The sequence below is a fragment of the Chrysochloris asiatica genome, unplaced genomic scaffold, assembly GCF_000296735.1.
Source record: "Chrysochloris asiatica unplaced genomic scaffold, ChrAsi1.0 scaffold00042, whole genome shotgun sequence".
In the NCBI taxonomy this organism is placed as follows: domain Eukaryota; kingdom Metazoa; phylum Chordata; class Mammalia; order Afrosoricida; family Chrysochloridae; genus Chrysochloris; species Chrysochloris asiatica.
This window is the reverse complement of record NW_006408560.1, coordinates 13115378-13133886: the sequence shown is the minus strand read 5'-3', so window position 1 is coordinate 13133886 and position 18509 is coordinate 13115378. Positions and strand designations below refer to the sequence as shown.

General features: G+C 43.8%; 1 protein-coding gene across 2 annotated transcripts in view; it reads left to right on the top strand.

Annotated features, from left to right (window-relative positions):
• Positions 1-18509, top strand: part of KCNN3 (potassium intermediate/small conductance calcium-activated channel, subfamily N, member 3) — a 280297-nt gene that overhangs the window by 236140 nt on the left and 25648 nt on the right. For both annotated transcript variants that reach the window (XM_006861510.1, XM_006861509.1), the window contains 2 exons: positions 1909-2050; positions 9568-9678. In XM_006861510.1, coding sequence (XP_006861572.1) covers positions 1909-2050; positions 9568-9678 — 253 coding nt within the window. The remainder of the gene's footprint in view (positions 1-1908; positions 2051-9567; positions 9679-18509) is intronic.

Genomic DNA, 18509 nt, shown 5'->3' with positions numbered 1-18509 from the left:
AATCTCATCATCGCCAAACCTGACTTCAGACTTGTCTCTTCCAGGAAACACTTTACTGTTGAATTGAGACTCTGGCTCTGACTTCACAACCTCTATTTATGTGTTTCTGACTTGTTATGTGGGGCCACCTTTAAGCCTGCCCCCTTTTGTACCCTCACACATAATCTGCCACAGAGTCTTGTGGCTTCACAGACTGTGAAGCCAGGGTCTGGCACCTGGAAGGAAGGACAATGCCTCCATTCCTTCATGCCCAAGAGCAGCATGCTGGGAGTACAGGGGGCTGCATGGGCCTGAGGCCTGGCAGATTAGAATGAGTGTCAAGGCTCAGGGATATGGGGAACAGGACAGGGAAGGCATCTGCCTGTCCACAACCACAACAGAGCTGGTATTAAACTGACATGCTGGCTCAAGATCAGGGCAGATTTTTGACCAGAGTTGGACATCACCAGCCCACCCTATTCACATATGACCAGAGAACAGGTAGAGCACAACCTGAGGAAAATGAGGCCAACTGGAGCAAGCAGCTAGTCAAAGTCCCTCAGGACAACAACAGAAAGATGCTAGGGAGTAAGTGAAGCCCGTAGGAGGGTAGGTGAGGCCACCTTACTAGCAGGGCCTCAGAGAGGGGATATCTGCTCTCCAGATGTCTACCTGGTGAAGATGTCTACATGCCCTTGTGACAACAGCTACAAAAGAAGGCAAAGCTGCTCTCTTCTCTGAATGAAGTCTGCTGCCTGCCACCTCCCACATGGTTTTACCCAGTTGCATCATGCCTGATTACCCTACCTCTGTGCTGCATCTTTTCCTACATCCTGCTTACCACATGCAGATCAGTCTTCCCAGGAGGCTGTGTCATCTTATTTGTGCACTGCTCAAGAACCTAGAATGGTTCTCAAGGCCTCTAAGACCAAACCCAAACTTTTAAATCCAGAATTCAAGATCTTTCAGAATCTGACCACCTTGTTAGTTTTCAGGCTGCTGCCAGGCCACCTGCTACACCTTGGGGTCATCCTGGGCTTTTATAAGGGTATTCTCTCCACCTGGAATGCCCTTTCCCTTGATCTTACTTCTCTGTGGTGAGTCGAGTTTATTGTCCTTCCCTTTTTGTCTATCTACTTATAGCACCCTCCTGCAAATGTCTGCATCCTCCCCTGGGTCAAGAGCCCCTAAGGGCAGAACTGGACCCTGTTCACTTCTATATTCCAGTACTTGGCAGAGAGCCTAAGTGTTGGGGATAGAGAGAAGGAAGGGAAGGGTGGAATGGCATTCCAGTCAAGGATGTGGTGGTGACGTTCCCAGTTGATTCCTTCAAAAGAAGGCAGCTGGAAGTCCCATCCGGATCAGAAAGAGATGTCCTCCTTTTTTAGGGACCACAGATTCTGCCCCTAGAACCAGCGCCCAAGCACCCCACACCACTGCCTTCCTCCAGACACTTAGGAGATGTCAGTCTTAAGGGTCCCTCAATTTTCTTACAGGAAATTGCTAAATGTGATTAGTGATTTTTTTTTTTTTTTTGACATTATCCCCTGTTTGGGAGCTTATGATTTCAGATTAATCACATCCACATACATTTAGACTGTCGGCTTAGAAGGGAAATTTAAAATTTTATTACTGCATGATTTCATCCAAAGCTATTTTATCAACACCAAAAGGATGTCTCTAATACAGGGCAAATCATGACTAAACATTTTACCTCTGGAACCAAGCTCATGACAGAAGGCGGGAAATGGGGGGCACACAGGGTCACAGTTGGGGCACTTTCAACAGCTTAGAGAAATCTAAGTGCCACCATTATTGCTGTCTCCTCAACAAAATATCTCATTTCCTTTCCCGCCTCCAGGTTTGTCCACAGCCTGTACTCCCGGAAATGGCAGTTCTATCTACTAATGTCTGTGTTCCCCTTGGCAGGTACCATGACCAGCAGGATGTAACTAGTAACTTTCTGGGTGCCATGTGGCTCATCTCCATCACATTCCTTTCCATTGGTTATGGGGACATGGTGCCCCACACATACTGTGGGAAAGGTGTCTGTCTCCTCACTGGCATCATGGTGAGTACCTGTTCTGCCCGCTGTCTTGCCCACACAGCAAAGCCCTTTGTTGTAAACACAGAGGAGCCTTACAGTGGGGCAGAGGGTGGCGGCTAATTAACAGACTTGCATGAGTGTGCCTACTTAGCAAAACCAGATGTGAAATCTGCAAACATTTCTTACTTTTTCATTTGCTCTTCTATTTTATGAATAAGGCCTGGCTCATGACGGTTAATGGTCCCCTGAAACCTAACAAAAATGGCTGCAAAGCTAGCAAAGTTTGGCCTCTCCCCTTCCCACCCTTCTAGCACCCAGACTACCCAGTTCACCTACCCCCAGTGATCATTGGGACTTGTAGCTGCTCATTGTTCCCCTGCCTCCATCCCTTACTACTGACCTTGACACCAATTTTGGTGGGTTAAGTTTTGTTGGAACTCAGGGAGGTGGGGATGGGGAAGAACACTGGACTGGTTTGGCCACTGGTTTAGGTCTGGGTTTGGCTCCATGAACCTGAGGGTCTTGACATCCTTGGCTTCCACATCTATGTGTTGAGGGCTCTGGACTCTGCTCTCCTATCTCTCACACACACAGAGGCACACACTTTTGCTGTCTGCACAGTAAATGGGATCAGTGTAGGGTCAAGGGTCAGAGCCAGAGTCTGAATCTCCTCTGCCACTCCTCACTGTGAACAGTGACTGAGACACTGAAGCTGCCCAACTTCAATGTCTTCAGAGTAAAGGGGACCGGAAGGCCTACCTTCCCTCCTCACTGGCTCCTGATGAAGCCCAAGTGAAACTGTTTCTGTGGAAGCCCCAGATGTCCTCCATGTCCCACCCCATCAGCAGTGTCTGATGAAGCTCCCTCAGTCCTGCAGCACTGTCAGTCCAGGACAGGGGCCTCGGCTTTTGGCATCCTTTTGGAATACTAGAACACAGTGTCAAAGCTAGGGGGATCCAGTTTTCAGAAGAGGAAAATGAGGCTCCCTCCTAAGCCTGGGTAGCTTAAGGGGTAATGGGAGTGTGGGGTGGACAGAGGTGTTTATAGGATGTTCTGTGCCTCTGTGGTTGTACATTGCAACTCTCCCCAGGATAGCCCTCTCTCTGCAGCCCCCACCATGCTTCTGTAGTTAGGAGTCTTGACATTTCCTCAGATTTCATTCACTCCCATTTCTCCAGTAGAAAAAAGGATCCTTTGTCTAAAAGGGATATGATTCCTTTGTTCAATGGAAAGGGAGGGCCTGCCTGTCTTTCTCTAGGATCTGAGCTAATGTTTCATAGGGTGATGGCTCCCCCTACCCATGCAGCCATCTGTGGGATTGGTCTTGGTAGCAGGAGAGGCTCTGGTGCATCTTCTGGGGTCAGAGACCTGGGTGGTGAGTTTGGTGAGTTAGAAAGCAGCCTGCACTGCCATTTCACCACTAGGAACAGCCCCCTCTTCTTTTCTGATTAAAATCCAGGGCAGGCCCACGTTAGCAGGCAGATCCTGAAACAGCAGTTAATGACAAAGGCTTAGCATTGGGTTTGGGATTCATCATGGATAAGTGTAAGAATAAACAACTCCATCAGTTAGTAGGAGTCTGTCTGGTACAACTCCAACTGTCACCAGGAAACCAGGGAAAGTCTTTCTACCAGAAAGCTATGAAATGCTGCCCAACTGACAGCGTTTTCCTGTGTCCTTAGAGCCACTCCGGGGGCTGGGTTTTGTGCTCCAGAATCATCCCTGGGCCTAAGGTAGGCTCAGAGCCATGCTACCCAGAGGTGGATGGGTCCTGCTGGGAACTTCTTATTTTTAAATACCAGTTATTCTCCCTCTCAGCATGGAGCTGTGCCACATCCAAGAAACAGCCTGATTTCTTGGCCACTTCACTGGTACCCTGAATCTCCTGCCTATTCTAGATCCTGTTTTGGCAAAGCCGTAGGGGACAGGTGCAACTCCTTTTGCCCTGGGGTGTGGCCTTTGGCGGGCTATACCTCTTTTGGTGCCTGGGTCTACAGTAGCTCCTTGGCAGGAAGTATTTTGTTCATTGTGGAGAGGAGGTGAGATCAAAGTGGAAAGAACAAACAGATGAGGAGGAACTGATACCCATCTTCAATAAAAAACAACACTGCACAAACCTTTCATCTCTTTCTGCACAACCTCCGCTGCATAAATATGTACCTTTCTATATAAAGACACAGGGCACCCTCCTCTATTCACTGTTGGTGGCTTTACCCAAATTAAAGTCTCACTCAAGGGTCAGCTACAGAGAAGAACCCTTAGTGGCATTTTTCTAACAAATGTGACTTATCTCGCTGAGTCACTCCTTTCAAAGGTTTTGCATTGCTGAGAATCTCTGCTTCCCCTCCCCCCTGCCTCCCAACTCTATGTATATCTCCTGATTATTACTGCAAGTGCCTTGACTAAAGCTAGGGCTTCCTATTTGGTTACCATGGACACCATGAAGGCCAAAGCAAGGCCTGCTTGGGAAGGGGAAGGAAGGATTTGTGTGTGCGGGCTGTAAATAGTCTTAATCATTGTTTTCTCTTGGCAATCCTCAGTAACGGTGTAATTGTTAACCATTAAGCAGGGTCTGTAATTGTCTGAACAAGTTGGCATTACTGGCACAGACTTGGTGTCTTTGAGAGATTTTACCTACAAAAGCTGAGATAGTTGATTTCCATAAAGAATTTTTGTGACAACTGCTACAATGTCATAGAGGAAAAGCCGTCAATATTTAATATCCAGAACTGGAAATAGCAGTGAAATTTAAAGATGTGCCTTTGCTGGCCATTTGTGTCTGCAGGTATCTGGTGGACCCTGGGGGCTCCCATGTGCTTTGGGTAGTCACCCATTTCAATTAGCGTCTTTCTGAAGCCAGACTCACTGTTTAGAAACTTCACAAGTTTTGGACAAATAGACAAAAGCTTCCAGATTACCTGCGAGGGACAATAAGCTTTTCCCCAAAAGGCTTTAGGAGAGGCTCCTCTTTGAGCTGCAAAGGGAGAGTAAAGTGTTGAGGAAGTAAAAGGTAGCACAAATTGAGTCATTTTGGGAGGAGGGAGAAGAAAGCTCAGCAAGACATCTGCTTAATGTCCGTTTTAGAAGATGAGCTTCTTCCCGAAACACCTTGGTTACAAACCAATTGATGTTATTTTAGTTGTTACATGGAATCTGTTGAAGGAACAGAATCCAACTGCAAATCCTCCAGGCTTCCCTCCTCCATTTGTCACTTTCATTTATGTTTCATTTTATTTTATGCTTCTTTAGTTAAGAACACCTCATCCTTTTCCCCTTGGGATTCTTGTTTTTCCAGCTTCTCAAGTTTTCCAGCTGGGAAATGTCTTGGAAACAAAGAGTGAGAGGAACAGTGTGGAGGAGTCTGGACCTCTGATTTGGGTCCAAGGCTATAGAGGAGTTCAGCAAGCTCATGCCTCCCAGCCAGTCCTCTCTCTGTTCACTCTTGTGTTTCCTATCTACCCAGGTATCTTGGAAACTATGACCGAATCAAAGATGAACCCTGTTCTCCACCCCACGTCCCAGGGAAATAGGAGTTGGGCAGAAGAGACCCAGGGAATCCAGTTGGTGTCAACTGCGATTCAGGACTTGGTACATCTGAGTTATGGATTTGTTACACAGTCTGACCCCACAGAAGTCCTACCAGCAGCTGTTTCCCTTTTCTGTTCCTCCTCATCCTCTCCTCACATGCCCCTTCTGCCCACTAGCCATTTCTAAGATTCCATACTGGAACAGCATGAACTTTCTCACATGCCAAAATTAGCCAGGCCCCTGACAGTTTGTCCCTTAAAACCAAGCTGCATCATGGTCACGTCATGCATGCCCTTCCAGACTGCTACTGTAGCCCATCAGACAGATAAGTTCCTCTGGCACTTAGTTCATCACCCCACAAGGTGATGTCATTGTTGAGCACCATTGAGTTGGTTCCAACTCAATGCAACCCTGTATGAGGTTTCCAAGGAGCAGCTGGTAGGTTTTAACTACCTATCTTGTGGCTCAAAGTCCAGTGCTGATCCAAAGCACCACAACCTACTTATAACTACTTATAAATGAGCATAGCACTGGGGGGAGAGGAGAGGTCCCATGATATGTCCTCTGTTGTTGTTGTTAAGAGCCATCGAGTCAGTGCTGACTCATAGTGACCCTGTATAGGGTTTCTGAGAAGCAGCTGGTGAGTTTGAACTGTTGACTTTGTGGTTCACAGTCCAGTGCTGATACTAGTGCTACACTAGGAGTTCTCTAAAAAGCCAGAATTGACTATTAATTTCTGACTAAAGTCTTAGACTTCTTTTTCTTCCTTCATTCCTCTTTCAATTCCATCATTTTTTTCTTTTTCTTCAGCTTCCTCCTTGCCACTTCCCGGCTCTGTGCCAGGCTGTTTAGGGTGTAGCGCAACTTGTTCCCAGCCTGCCTTCTCAGTCTCCTCTGTCTTTCTCTCTCTCTCTCTCTCTCTCTCTCTCTCTCTCTCTCTCTGTCTCTGTCTCTCACAGACACACACACAGGAGAACACCAGTAGTCTTGATTTCAGCACCTCCCTGCCACTTTCTAAAGGTTGCTGTTATCTGACCCGATCTTTATAAAGTTGCCTCTTAATGGAAGTGACCAGGTTAAGCTTCATTATTGGCGACTTCCCAAATTACATCCAGTTGATGAATTTTCTAAAAGAAAAATAAAGCTGAGAGTATCCACTGCTATCTATTCAAGTTGGAATTAAAGGTTAAGAGCCCGACATCCTCCAGAGATATACTCACAAGGGAATTTTATCATCTTTAAATTGAAACTGGGAAATGTCTCATAGCCCATCCTCCTGCCTTTATGCAGAAATTTATCTTGATCATGTAAGACAGGTAGTTCTCTAGTGAAAGCATTCTCGTTTCCAATCAGAAGCCCTCATATTGAGCACTCTAGATTTTGAACCATAGCAAGAACCGTGGACCATTCCATCTAGACCCTGGAAATTCAGGATAATGGATGACTGATTATGTTGATTAAATTCCCAGAGGTGTCTAATTGAGCAAGGGAGCCTTTCTCTGGGGGCTTATTCTGTTCTTTGCTTTCAGAGACCAAAGTGGAGTTTTCTTGTCTGGCTCTGGGGAGATGATGGAGAATCGAACCTGGGGAGAATTCTGTCCATCTAATGTTTCATTTTTAATGCAGCAATATATCTCCCCTTTGAGCTCTCAGCCCAAAGTTCTTTTGGGACTCCATATAAAGAAGAGGAATTGTATTTGATCTGATTGAGGGGAAAGAGACCATACCTCTTTCTTGTAGGACAGCTATGCTTGCTTCTGGAGACCTGGCTAAATTTATTACAGTTATAGACTAGGCTGTCCAACTACTCATCTCCTTTAAAAATTGGGCCCAGAGTTCCTGCAAGTCTCAAATGCCAAGAAAACACAGCCATCCCTGAACAAGAGAGGAAAATTAGGTCAGAAAAGGAAAGTCCACATGGACTCAATTCTTTTCATTTTATTACACTAGAAATAGGTGGCAGACCAAACATACCAAAGAATAGTAAAGGTTTTTTTTTAGGTAGAATGCTTATGAAAAGCTAGGGGAAGCCTTGCCAACTTTAGGCAGACCCAAAACTACACAAACCAGCCTCTGCCTGTGTGGCAAAGGAGTGGAAGCAATTATTAAAGGAGTGACTAGGGGGACTGATCTGTCCGTATGTGTGCCTTCCAACTCTCTTGAAGATGGTCAACCTGGAAACCAAATCCATATCCACTGAGTTGATTCCAACTGAGAGTTGTAGAGGGCAGTACCTTTGGGAAAATGTACATTTCTGTTTCTCACACATTTTATAAGACCTAATGAGCCCTGAATGGTACTGGTGGATTACTTAAATCCTCAAACTGCATACTGTTAAACTGGGGCTCTGAGGCAACTATAATTACTTTGACAGCAAGAGGGACAAACTATTGGCTTTAATAAGCTTATCATCTCCTCCCATGAGTGGGAGGTCAGGGAAACCCAGGGTCAAGTCTGCAGGCAGTGAGGGAGGTCTCTGCAGACAGTGTTCTCTCTTGACACCCCGGGAGGAACAAGCACTGACTTTCATTGCATGAAAACAAATAGGGGGAAGAGTGATTCTCTCATTTCTTCCAAGAGCACACAGGCCTATTGAGAAGCATAGAGGAGAGGATTTAAAATCTACCAAGAGAACATTGAAATGTGCGATTTCCTTTCTCAGCTCATTTCCCAGACAGTCTAACTGGATTAGAAAGAGAGTAAGTCCTGTCATTCTTGAGATGCATGAAATCCTGCTTCTTTTGCTCACCCCTCCCCTGGATGAACCCACCTAAGCAGAAGAACAACAACCCTATTCGGGAAAATCCTGAGGGTCTTCTGTGGGTTCACTTAAAATCCTGGTTTTAGGCAGAAGAGATGTTGTTGTCTTTGAAATCTATGCCTGATGGTGAAGGCAAGAAAGAATGGGTACCTCATGTTGAGTCATAGCACGACCTTCAGAGAAAAAGACCCAACTGTGGGAGCAAGCACAGTCACTGAGTGTACTTAGGCATGTAGGTTTCCAAGTGTTCCTATATGAAAGCCATCTCTGAAGAAAGCGTATTATCTCTTCATTAGGTTAAGGGAAACTCTCAACCACCAGTAGATGCTCCTCCATACTCAAGTTAGGCACCATGTACGCCATTCAGAGACGTTTTTTCATCATAAGGTTCCTGTATGGGATAAATGGTTTGCCCTTGACTACTAACCCAAAGATTGGCGGTTTGAATTCACCCCACAGTGACATGGAAGAAAGACTTTATGATTTACTTCCATAAAGATTGGTGGTGGTGGTTGTTATGTGCCGTGGAGTCAGTTCCCATTCATAGCAACCCTGTACAGGGCTTCTGAGGCTATAAATCTTTATAGGAGCAGAAAGCCTCATCTTTCTCCTATGGAACAGCTGGTAGTTTCAAACTGCTGACCTTGCAGTTCGCAGCCAGATTCATAACCACTACACTACCAGAGCTCCTTTCCATTAAGATTATAGTCAAGAAAATCCTATGGAGCAATTCTACTCTTGAACACATGGGGTTGCTATGAGTTTAAGTCAGCTTGAAGGCTATGGTTTTTGTTTGCTTATTTCCTCTGGGGTTCGCTGATGGTGGGGTTGGGCTAAGCATGAAGGAGAAAGGACATGTGTGTGCAGACCTTCTGTCATCCACTACACTGCACGGTCTACCAGACGACCTAAGGATTATCTATTTTAATTTACTCAAGCCTCAGCCTCTATCCATTGTCCCGTTCCATTAAGAACTGACTAGTTCTAGGAAGACAGTCTCTGAGGTTAGCTGTGGAGGATAAGCCAGGAGGCATTACGGGAGGTGGAATGAGGGGATCTGGGAGAAACATCAGGGCCCCAACAGGTTTCATGACTTAGTCTTGACCAGCCAGAGAACTCAAGTCCCAACTCCATTCCTGGGAAGCACCCATGGGTAGGCACGGGACTCACTGGGACTGTTACCTGGGCCTTGCTCTTAATGATGTGCTTTCTCCCCTCCAATCCTCTTGCTGTCCTCTCCCCTCCCCCACAGGGTGCAGGCTGCACTGCCCTGGTGGTGGCCGTTGTGGCCCGAAAGCTGGAACTCACCAAAGCGGAGAAGCACGTTCACAACTTCATGATGGACACTCAGCTCACCAAACGGGTAAAACACCATGTGTCCATATCTTAACAGGGATGTCTTAGTCCTCTAGTGCTGCTATAACAGAAATACCACAGGTTGATGGTTTTAACAAACAGAAATTTATGTCATCACAGTTCAGGAAGCTAGCAGTCTGAAGTTAGGGTGCCAGATCTAAAGGTAGGCTTTCTGTCTCTGTCAGCTCTGGAGAAAGGTCCTTGGCTCTTCTGAACTTCTCCTGGGTGATCACCATGTGTCTTGACATCTCTCTCCCTCCATCTCTGCTTCTCTCACTTGCTTGTTTAATCTCTTATATATCTCAAAAGAAATTGAGACATACCCTACACTAATCCTGTCTTATTAACTTCACAAAGACAACCCATTCTCAAACGTGATTATAACAGGCATAGATATTAGGATTTACAACATAATTCAATCCATAGCATTAGGTTCAAGATCAAAATGGAAGCTAGTCAGAAAGAAAACAGTCACATGGCATAGGTTAGGGTTATACCTTTAAATGGAGTGTTGCAGGAGCCCCAGACACATGCAACCAGCCTCCCCAAATGAGTATAACATCCTAACACTCCACCATCCTGTCATCTATTAAATCACTGTGCATGGTTCAGGCAACCAAATAATTTTCCTGGTAATTAAGTCTATAACATACAATCTTGTCACCCACCCCATTGCCTAATGGTGCTGAATAAATCACCCAGCATGAAGCAAACTTTCTGTTTATCCTCAGATATTTTCATTAGAAAGAACACTAGAGTGTTGTAGAAGCAATATTAGAAATGTATCAAAATCTAATCCTTTTTTAAAAAATCATTTAAAAGGATCATTCCAGTAGAATTCACATTCTGAAATAATGTTGTTCATCAAAATATCATCATTCAATACCCACCCTCCCTTTTTTGGTTTTTCGGAGAGTGTTTCCTTAACCTTTTGCACATGGTTAAGGAAGATGAAAACCTGAAATATTCAGGCATGAGAAGATCATTTAGCTGCTAAAAGTCCAACACCCCACTGAATTGTCAGTGAAGAAAAGGCCCATTTAGAAGAGACAGAAATGAGCCTTCCAGGATAACAGCAGGCCAAATGAGCAAGGCAGGAGCTGTTTATTTAATGAGAGCTTTTATGGAAAATTCTTTAGAGCTGCAGGCTGCATGAAGGTCAGTAATATGATTTTCTGCAAAACTCTCTTCTTTGAGATGAGAAAGAATCAGAACCTTGGGCTGAGGGTCTTAGCTTCCAAGAACCTTGGGCTGAGGGTCTGAGCTACCAAGAAGCCTGGGCTGGGCTGGGGCCCTAGCTTACAAGAATCCCTAGGCTGGAGAACTTAGTCCCCAAGAACGTGGGCTGGAGGACTTAGCCTCCAAGACATGTTTTCCTCATTTAAGAGCAGGATTCGGAGATGCATGAGCAACCAAATTTTGACTTGGTTTTTTGAAAGCTAAATAAAATACTCAGTGATTAATGTTGCAGAGCAATAAAAATGTGTTGGGAAGGGAGACAAAGGCAGGAGAGGAGAACAAAAAGAGAGAGGGAGAGTGACAGAGAGAACCGGCAAGCACTCAGGGAAGGCAGTGGGAGAATATGCAGTTGCCAAGGCCTCTCCAGTTTCCCAGCAGAATTATTTATGGTGTTTGATTGTTCAGTCTTTGATTACATTTATTGGCTTCTTAAAAGAGTCTTCACAGATGTTAAAAGGAAGAGTACAAGCAAATATTCTTATGTTCTTGATGTAGAAATGGTCTTATGAGGTACACCATGGCCCTGAGCTATCAGCTGTGCAAAAGACAACATGATTTGTAGCATTAGATTACAGATGTTGAAGGTTGAACCTATGGCTAAGACCAGCCCCAGGTGCCCACAGAAACCTGTCACAGGACCTCTCCTCTTATCCCCTCTATTCTGTATGCCAAAGCCATGTACTGTGTTAAGGAAATTATAAACATTATTGGAACACCTAAATGCAAATATACTTATATCTATTATCGTGAAACAAGTTAATGGTACACTTTCAGAACCTTCTTAAAAGCTGTTTACCTAGAGCAAGGACAGTAACTGTCTCTCGTTTATTCTGGTTTGCTTTTTAAAAAGAAGGTATATACCTTATATTTCATGTTGTACCTTTGTCGTCTCCATTTTTCACTCAGTAAATCAGACCCTAGAGGAGTATAAAGCTGAGGAAAGTCAGTTTCTTTACACTCCAAGAAAAGAAACCATTTTCAACAGCATAATTGTAGAAAGAGATGAGATTGTGGCTGCTAATTTCAATCTTTCAAAAATAATTCTCTAGAATCTTCCTCAAATCCACTTAGGTTTTGGAAAGTAAGACTGAAAAATCAAATTAATAAATATTTATTGTGTGTCCAGGAGTACAAAGCACCGTTTTAATTGAATAACATCTCACTTTTCTGAGAACACTTAAATCTGTTCAGATGTCCCTTTAATGTCTAATTATCTGTTCGCAGAGAAACAGACAACACAAAAGGGACAGTGCTTACTGAGAGATTTTCAAACCCACAGTACTGAGGCTCCAAAGGCTCTTTTACATAATCGTAATTCAAGTGAAACCCAATGCTTGCTTGGCCTGCTGTGGTTTTGGTCACTCTGACCTGCACTCAAGAGAAGCCCCCCTTTCTTCTCCTGGGGATACCTACTGTGTCCTCTGTCCTTTCAAAAAGGCTCAATATATACAGCTGCAGTGGCTCATGGGTCAAAAAGATGCTAAGCTAGATAGATTCATAAGCTCTCAGTGGATCCTCAGCGAAATATCTAATCATCATTGTTGTGGTTGTTGTTGTTGTTAAGTGCCATCAAGTTGGTTTGAACTCATAGCGACCCAGGATAAGTTTTCCAAGGAGCAGCTGGTGAGTTCGAACCACTGACCTGTGATCCAAACAGACTTTGAGGTTTAGTACTTATCCTATGGAGCCACACCAGGAGATTAAAACATCCCCATTGTGGTTATTGCTATTGTTGTTATGTTCCGTGGAGTCAGTCTGACTCATAGCGGCCCTGTACAGGGTTTCCAAGGCCGTAAATCTTTACCGGAGCAGAAAGCCTCTTTTTTCTCCTGCAGAACAGCTGGTAGTTTCGAACTGCTGACCTTGCGGTTTGCAGCCCGATTTGTAACCACTACGCTACCAGAGCTCCTTATTGTCGTTATTAGTTACCATCAAATTGATTCCAACTCCTAGTGACCCTATGTGTGCTGAGTAGAACTACCCCATAGTTTTGAAAACCTCAGGGTTTTAAAAACTGTGACCTTTCACAAGCAGATCATCAAACTGTCTTCTGAGGTGCCTCCAGGTGGGTTTGAATCGCCAGCATTTTGGCTAGTAGTCAAACACTTAACTATGCCTCCCAGGATTCCAAACAAATACATTGCTATCTAGTCAATTCTGATTCATGCTGATTCCATGTGTATCAGAATTGAACTGCACCCCATAGGGTTTTCAGTGACTGTGTAACCTTCTGGTGAGTGGTTTTGAACCGCCAACCTTTTGGTTAGTAGTCAACCACAAACCATTTGTGCCACTCAGGGACCATGATCTAATTGTGGAAATAGCCAATTGTGGCATAATTATAAACCTCTCAGGAGTGGACAATTAGTGAAATTACCAGATAAAAGCAATCTTTTGGTTACATAAAACAGAAAAATGGGGACATGGAATATTTAACAGTACAAGTACATGAAACCTTACTTCTCAAAACACCTAAGTAAAAAGAAATGGAATTATTGAAACCTATTAACTACCAAAATATGCATACTCAAAATGTTCTAATATTTATTCAGCTTGCCTGTCTTGCTTAAAGGTTTTAACCCAGTCTGTATCTCTAGAGACAGCACCGCTTTTATTTATTGGGTGATGGGGGGAAGGGGAAAAGGCTTAATCGCACAGTGTAAGAATTCACTTTTTGGGTTTTCTGAACTGTGTGGCCTTTTTTCTTTCCCTTGTGTAACTTGTCAAGCTAGGTGGCAACGTCACATCTGTCTTTAAAGCAGTCAGATCATCCCACGCTGACTTTGCAGTGTTGCTGCCATTGTTATTCTATAATTATAACGTATTGCTAACCTCTGGGCTACTAGATAATGTATATGTAAATGACACACAGAGAGACTGAGAAAATGCTACTAGATCCCCAATCTTGTCTCCCACTCAATGCTCCATGACCCCATTTTTCTGTTTTATGTAACTAATACCCATCATGGGGGTCACTCCCTGGGCATCACACCTGTGCTAAGCTCTGGGAAACCAAACATGCATAAGGTGGTTCTTGACCTCATAGTTCACTTCTGGTAACCAGCTGCCTCCAGAAAGCATGTGTCCTTTTCAAAAGGCAAGGTAGGCTGCCCACTGCCTATACTCTTGTCAAACCATTGTTGTTGTTGTTGTTGTTAAGTGCCATTGAGTCGGGTCCGACCCATAGCGACCCTGTACAGGGTTTCCGAGGGTGTAAATCTTTACGGGAGTAGAAAGCCTCATCTTTCTCCCGCGGAGCGGCTGGTAGTGTCAAACCATAGCCTGTGATAACTTCTAACAGCACCATGGTATGTTCGACTGGAGGATTATCACAGTACTTTTCTTGACTCCTCTAATTACATTTACCCATGAAACCAATGACTAAGACATAAACTGAAATCATAACTTCCCTTCTCTTGACTTCCCTGGCCTGCTAATAACATCACTGATCTTCTAGTCTCTAGGCCTGAAAACTTAGCACCATCTCTGACTCCTCTCTGCCTTGAGCCCCATAGGAGTCTGAAGTCTTGAAGGCTGATTCAGCCTTGCCATGACTGTTTACACACTTGGGCCTCTCCAAGCATCTGCCCCTCCAGACTTAACAGTGCCAGCTTCTCCATCTTACTCCATCACAACAGCTTTCTACCTTCTCTGCTCTACCTTCTCATGCTGACCTTTGCTTGCCCAGGGATCTCCTTAGACTGTAGAGCTTAGCTCTGAACATATCATTACCCCACTTAAAAATCTGCAGCAGTCCCTCAGGACCTATTCAACAGTGCATAAAAAGACTTAATTATGGGCATACATCAACATTTTATCATAATCTACGTGGGGGGAAAAACAAAACTCCCCCTAGTAGGCAAAGTCAAAGATTTGTGCTTGGTTACCAGGTACCATGAGGTTGATTCCAACTCATGAAAACCTCCTGTGTGAAGAGCTGTACTGTGCTCCACAAGGTTTTCAATGGTTATAACCCTTAGGAAGGAGATCACAGGCTTGTCTTCTGAGACAGCTCTGGGCAGATTCAAACGGCCAATCTTGCAGTTAGTAGTCGAGCACTTAGCCATGTGAATCAAGCAGGAACTCCATGCTTGGTAGAGTACTTTATAGGACAGACAGTGGTAGTCACTGTTACATGAAATGCAGAATGTTTGCTTAAAGGACACTAAACTACTGACTGACAGCTAGTTGAGCACACAAGCGGAATCCCACAGCAAATCTTAATATCTTTAATGCTGATCAACTAATCAATTGAGCATTTATCAAGAATGCTAATTCTCCCCAGGAGAGGATTATAGATAATATCACCCAGAAGGCTCTGTTCCAGACAGGTTGGATGCAATTTTTCATCAACAATGGCCATAGAATCATTGAACTTTTGAGCTGGAAGGATCCTTAGGGATGAACTAACCCAACTCAGATGAGAAATCTCAGGCCCAGAGAGAGGAATATATGGGCCTATGCTGAATGCAGCTACCTAGGACCCTGGCCACAACTGCCCACCTTATTTTCAGACTGACAGGCAGCTCTCCAGCCACACCCCAGTGTGCTTTCCAGGAGTCAATTCCTTCAAACTCAAAATAGAATGGTGGTTAGAGTTTCAGGACTCCTGGAATAAAAAGTCAATTTAAACCCGAAGTAGAAAAAATACACACCCACACCATGCTAGTTGCTATCAAACGGATTCCAACTCCTGACGATGCCATGTAAGCAGAGTGGAACTTCTGGTCCCTAGAGTTTCAAGCCTGTGACCTCTCAGAAGCAGATCATCAGCTCTTTCTTCTAAAGTGCCTGTGTTAGGGTTCAAATCACCAACCTTCTTTTTTGTTGGTGTTTTTAAAGTTTTTATTGTGAATTGAGTGACAGTTTACAGGGCAGATAATCAGTTTTACATTCAACAACTCATATACTTTGTTTCATTATAATGATTATAATCCTCTCCATATACCATCAGTTAACAATATTTCTATTCATTTTAGCTCTTTTTTTTTAAACACTCAGGCATATATAATAATTTAAACCACCAAAGGACACTTTCTGCAAACCTGCCTCCTGGCTGCCAGCTCTCAGTCTCTCTAATTCTATTAATTTAGAGTCCTAAGCCACTCCTTCTATCCATGTCCCCATCTCTGCCTCTATCTCTGGTGTCACTGCTTCTCTGGATAGGGTCCCGCAATCCGCTTGTGCTCTTCTCCCTTGATGGTCCTAGGGTCCTCTATTTTTGGACTGTAAGATTAACTCTTCCCCCATTTTTGTTACAAAACTACTTTACAATCGAGACAGTTGCAATTTGTCATGATAACAATTACTCACTATTGAATCATAAGAATCTTATCCCCATCTCTTTTCACCAGACCCATCTTAGATAAGATGAAAACTATTCAGTGAAGACTCTATCTTTCCCCGCACACTCTTAAACTATACTACCTCTTGAAAACTTAAGGTTCTGGATGGGACTCAGGATTCCACCTAAAGTCCCATACACAGCATTCCAAATGGGTACTATCTGCAAATTTGGGTGTTCTTGTGCCTCTCCCCTCACTTCATATCAGCTGGATGCTTCCTTCTTAGCTCTAGCCCTCTGTGGCTATGTTCTTGTCCATTGGCTCAGGTGTCCCCAGTCTCACCACACTTTGGACCAGCAGCCCTTCCTCTTCTCTCTCATCTCCAGGTCAATGGGATTCTATGGAATGTGCTTGAACTCAGCCCATTTCTTTATTGCTGCTGTTCCCCCTCTTCATCGCTTATCAGTGACCAGTGTGATCATCAGCAAGCTTATATGCCTGCTCATGTGTTCCCTATGAATTTCAGTCTTAGAGGGGGTTTTGTCCTGAAGGAACTTAATTGCTTGCCTTGATGGCTTCCTGGCGAACAACTTGCTTATTCTTACAGTAGCCAGTCATACTGCCATTTTTGTTTTGGGTTTTTCCTGATGATCTTTCTTTGAAGATGATCTTTCTTCTGTTGCTTTAGCTGTTCCATGTTGGTCTGCTTGTCCTTTCTAGTGGGAATGTCCCACCTCAGAATGTTCTAGATAGGACTCAGGATTCCACCTAAGGTCTTATACTCTGCAAAGGCTCCACAAGAGGCCTGTTTCAGAACCCCTTTTAGGTATTCCAATCAGTTATAGACTGAAGATGGGCTTACAAGTTTTCTGTAATCGTGTTTCCCAACATTCCTTTCTATCCCACTCAAGTGTCTATTTTACAATAGTAGGCAAGGGAAACCAATGTTCATAAGACAGTCAAGCATCTTAGTATTATTTCCTCTCTTCAAACTATGCTTAGATCCCTGTATCCCAGAGCCCTGTTGTTCCAAGGTTAAGTATGCATCACTATTTACCTCTTTTCCACTTAGTCCATGCAAACTTGACTCAGTGTTCCCCTATCTACCTTGTTCTTCCATCTCCTCTCCCTTCTTGTATTGCCTTCCCCAACACCCAAACTATGATGTGTCTGCCTTTAACCTGTGCTTTCCCATTGCCTCCCTCCACCTCCCTTGAAACACCCCACCTAACTCCACCGTTGTGATTACTTCATATTTCTTTAACTTTTTCCTCCATTTAAGAGAGTCTATTTTATTCTATAATTTACCTGACCTTCTCACCACCTGGAACTCTGTTCCTCTGTGTTTACCTTCTTTCACAATGTAATTGTTTTGATCATAGACTGACCTCCCAGATCCTCTAAATTTGTTCTTATAGTTTTATTCTGTTCTTGATTCTTCAGTTTGTCAATTGACTTCCAGGTGATACTGCCACGTCCATCAATCTCTGGTTGCTGCCTGTTCTTGTTGGTTCTCTGTCCACAAAACTCCTTTTAGGATGTTTTTCATTGCAGGGTTGGCTTTGGCAAAATTCCTTAGCTCCTGTTTCTCCTGGAATGTTTTGATTACACCATCATATTTGATTGACAGCTTTTCTGGATAGAGGATTCTTGGTTGGCAGTTTTTTTCTTTCAGGGTTTTATATACATCTCCCCAGTGCCTTCTTGCCTGCATGGTTTCTGTTAAGATATCCGAGCTTAGTCTGATTTGCTTGCCTTTGTATGTTACACTTCTCTTTTCCCTAGCTGCTTTCAGGATCTGTCCTTATCTTTGATTTTGGAGAGCTTGATTATTATGTCTTGGTGTTTTTCTTTTAGGGTCTATCCTTCCTGGGCTTTATTGAGCTTCGTGGATGCTTATCTTTTCACTTTTCAGTATGTTAGGGAAATTTTCTTCTAGCAGCTCTTCAACTAGCTCCTCTGTGGACTTGTGTGATTCTTGCTGTTCTGGAATGCCAGTAATTCTTAAGCTATTCCTCTTCATGATGTCCAATATGAATCTTAGGCCTTCTTCAGATTTTTTTATCCTTTTTGTGCTTGCTCTTCTTAGTGGTATTGAGAGATTTATCTTTCATCTAACTAGTTCTGGCTTCTACCTCTTTAATTCTACTCCTTTACCCTTTCAGTGTATTGTCCATTTCTGATATTCTATTATTAATCATTTGGATCACTTTCTTTAGGTTTTGAATTGTTTCCAATGCTGTATCTATCTTATTTGATTGTTCCTGTAGCACTTCTCTGACTTCTTCCTTATTTTTCTCAACTCCATTGTAAA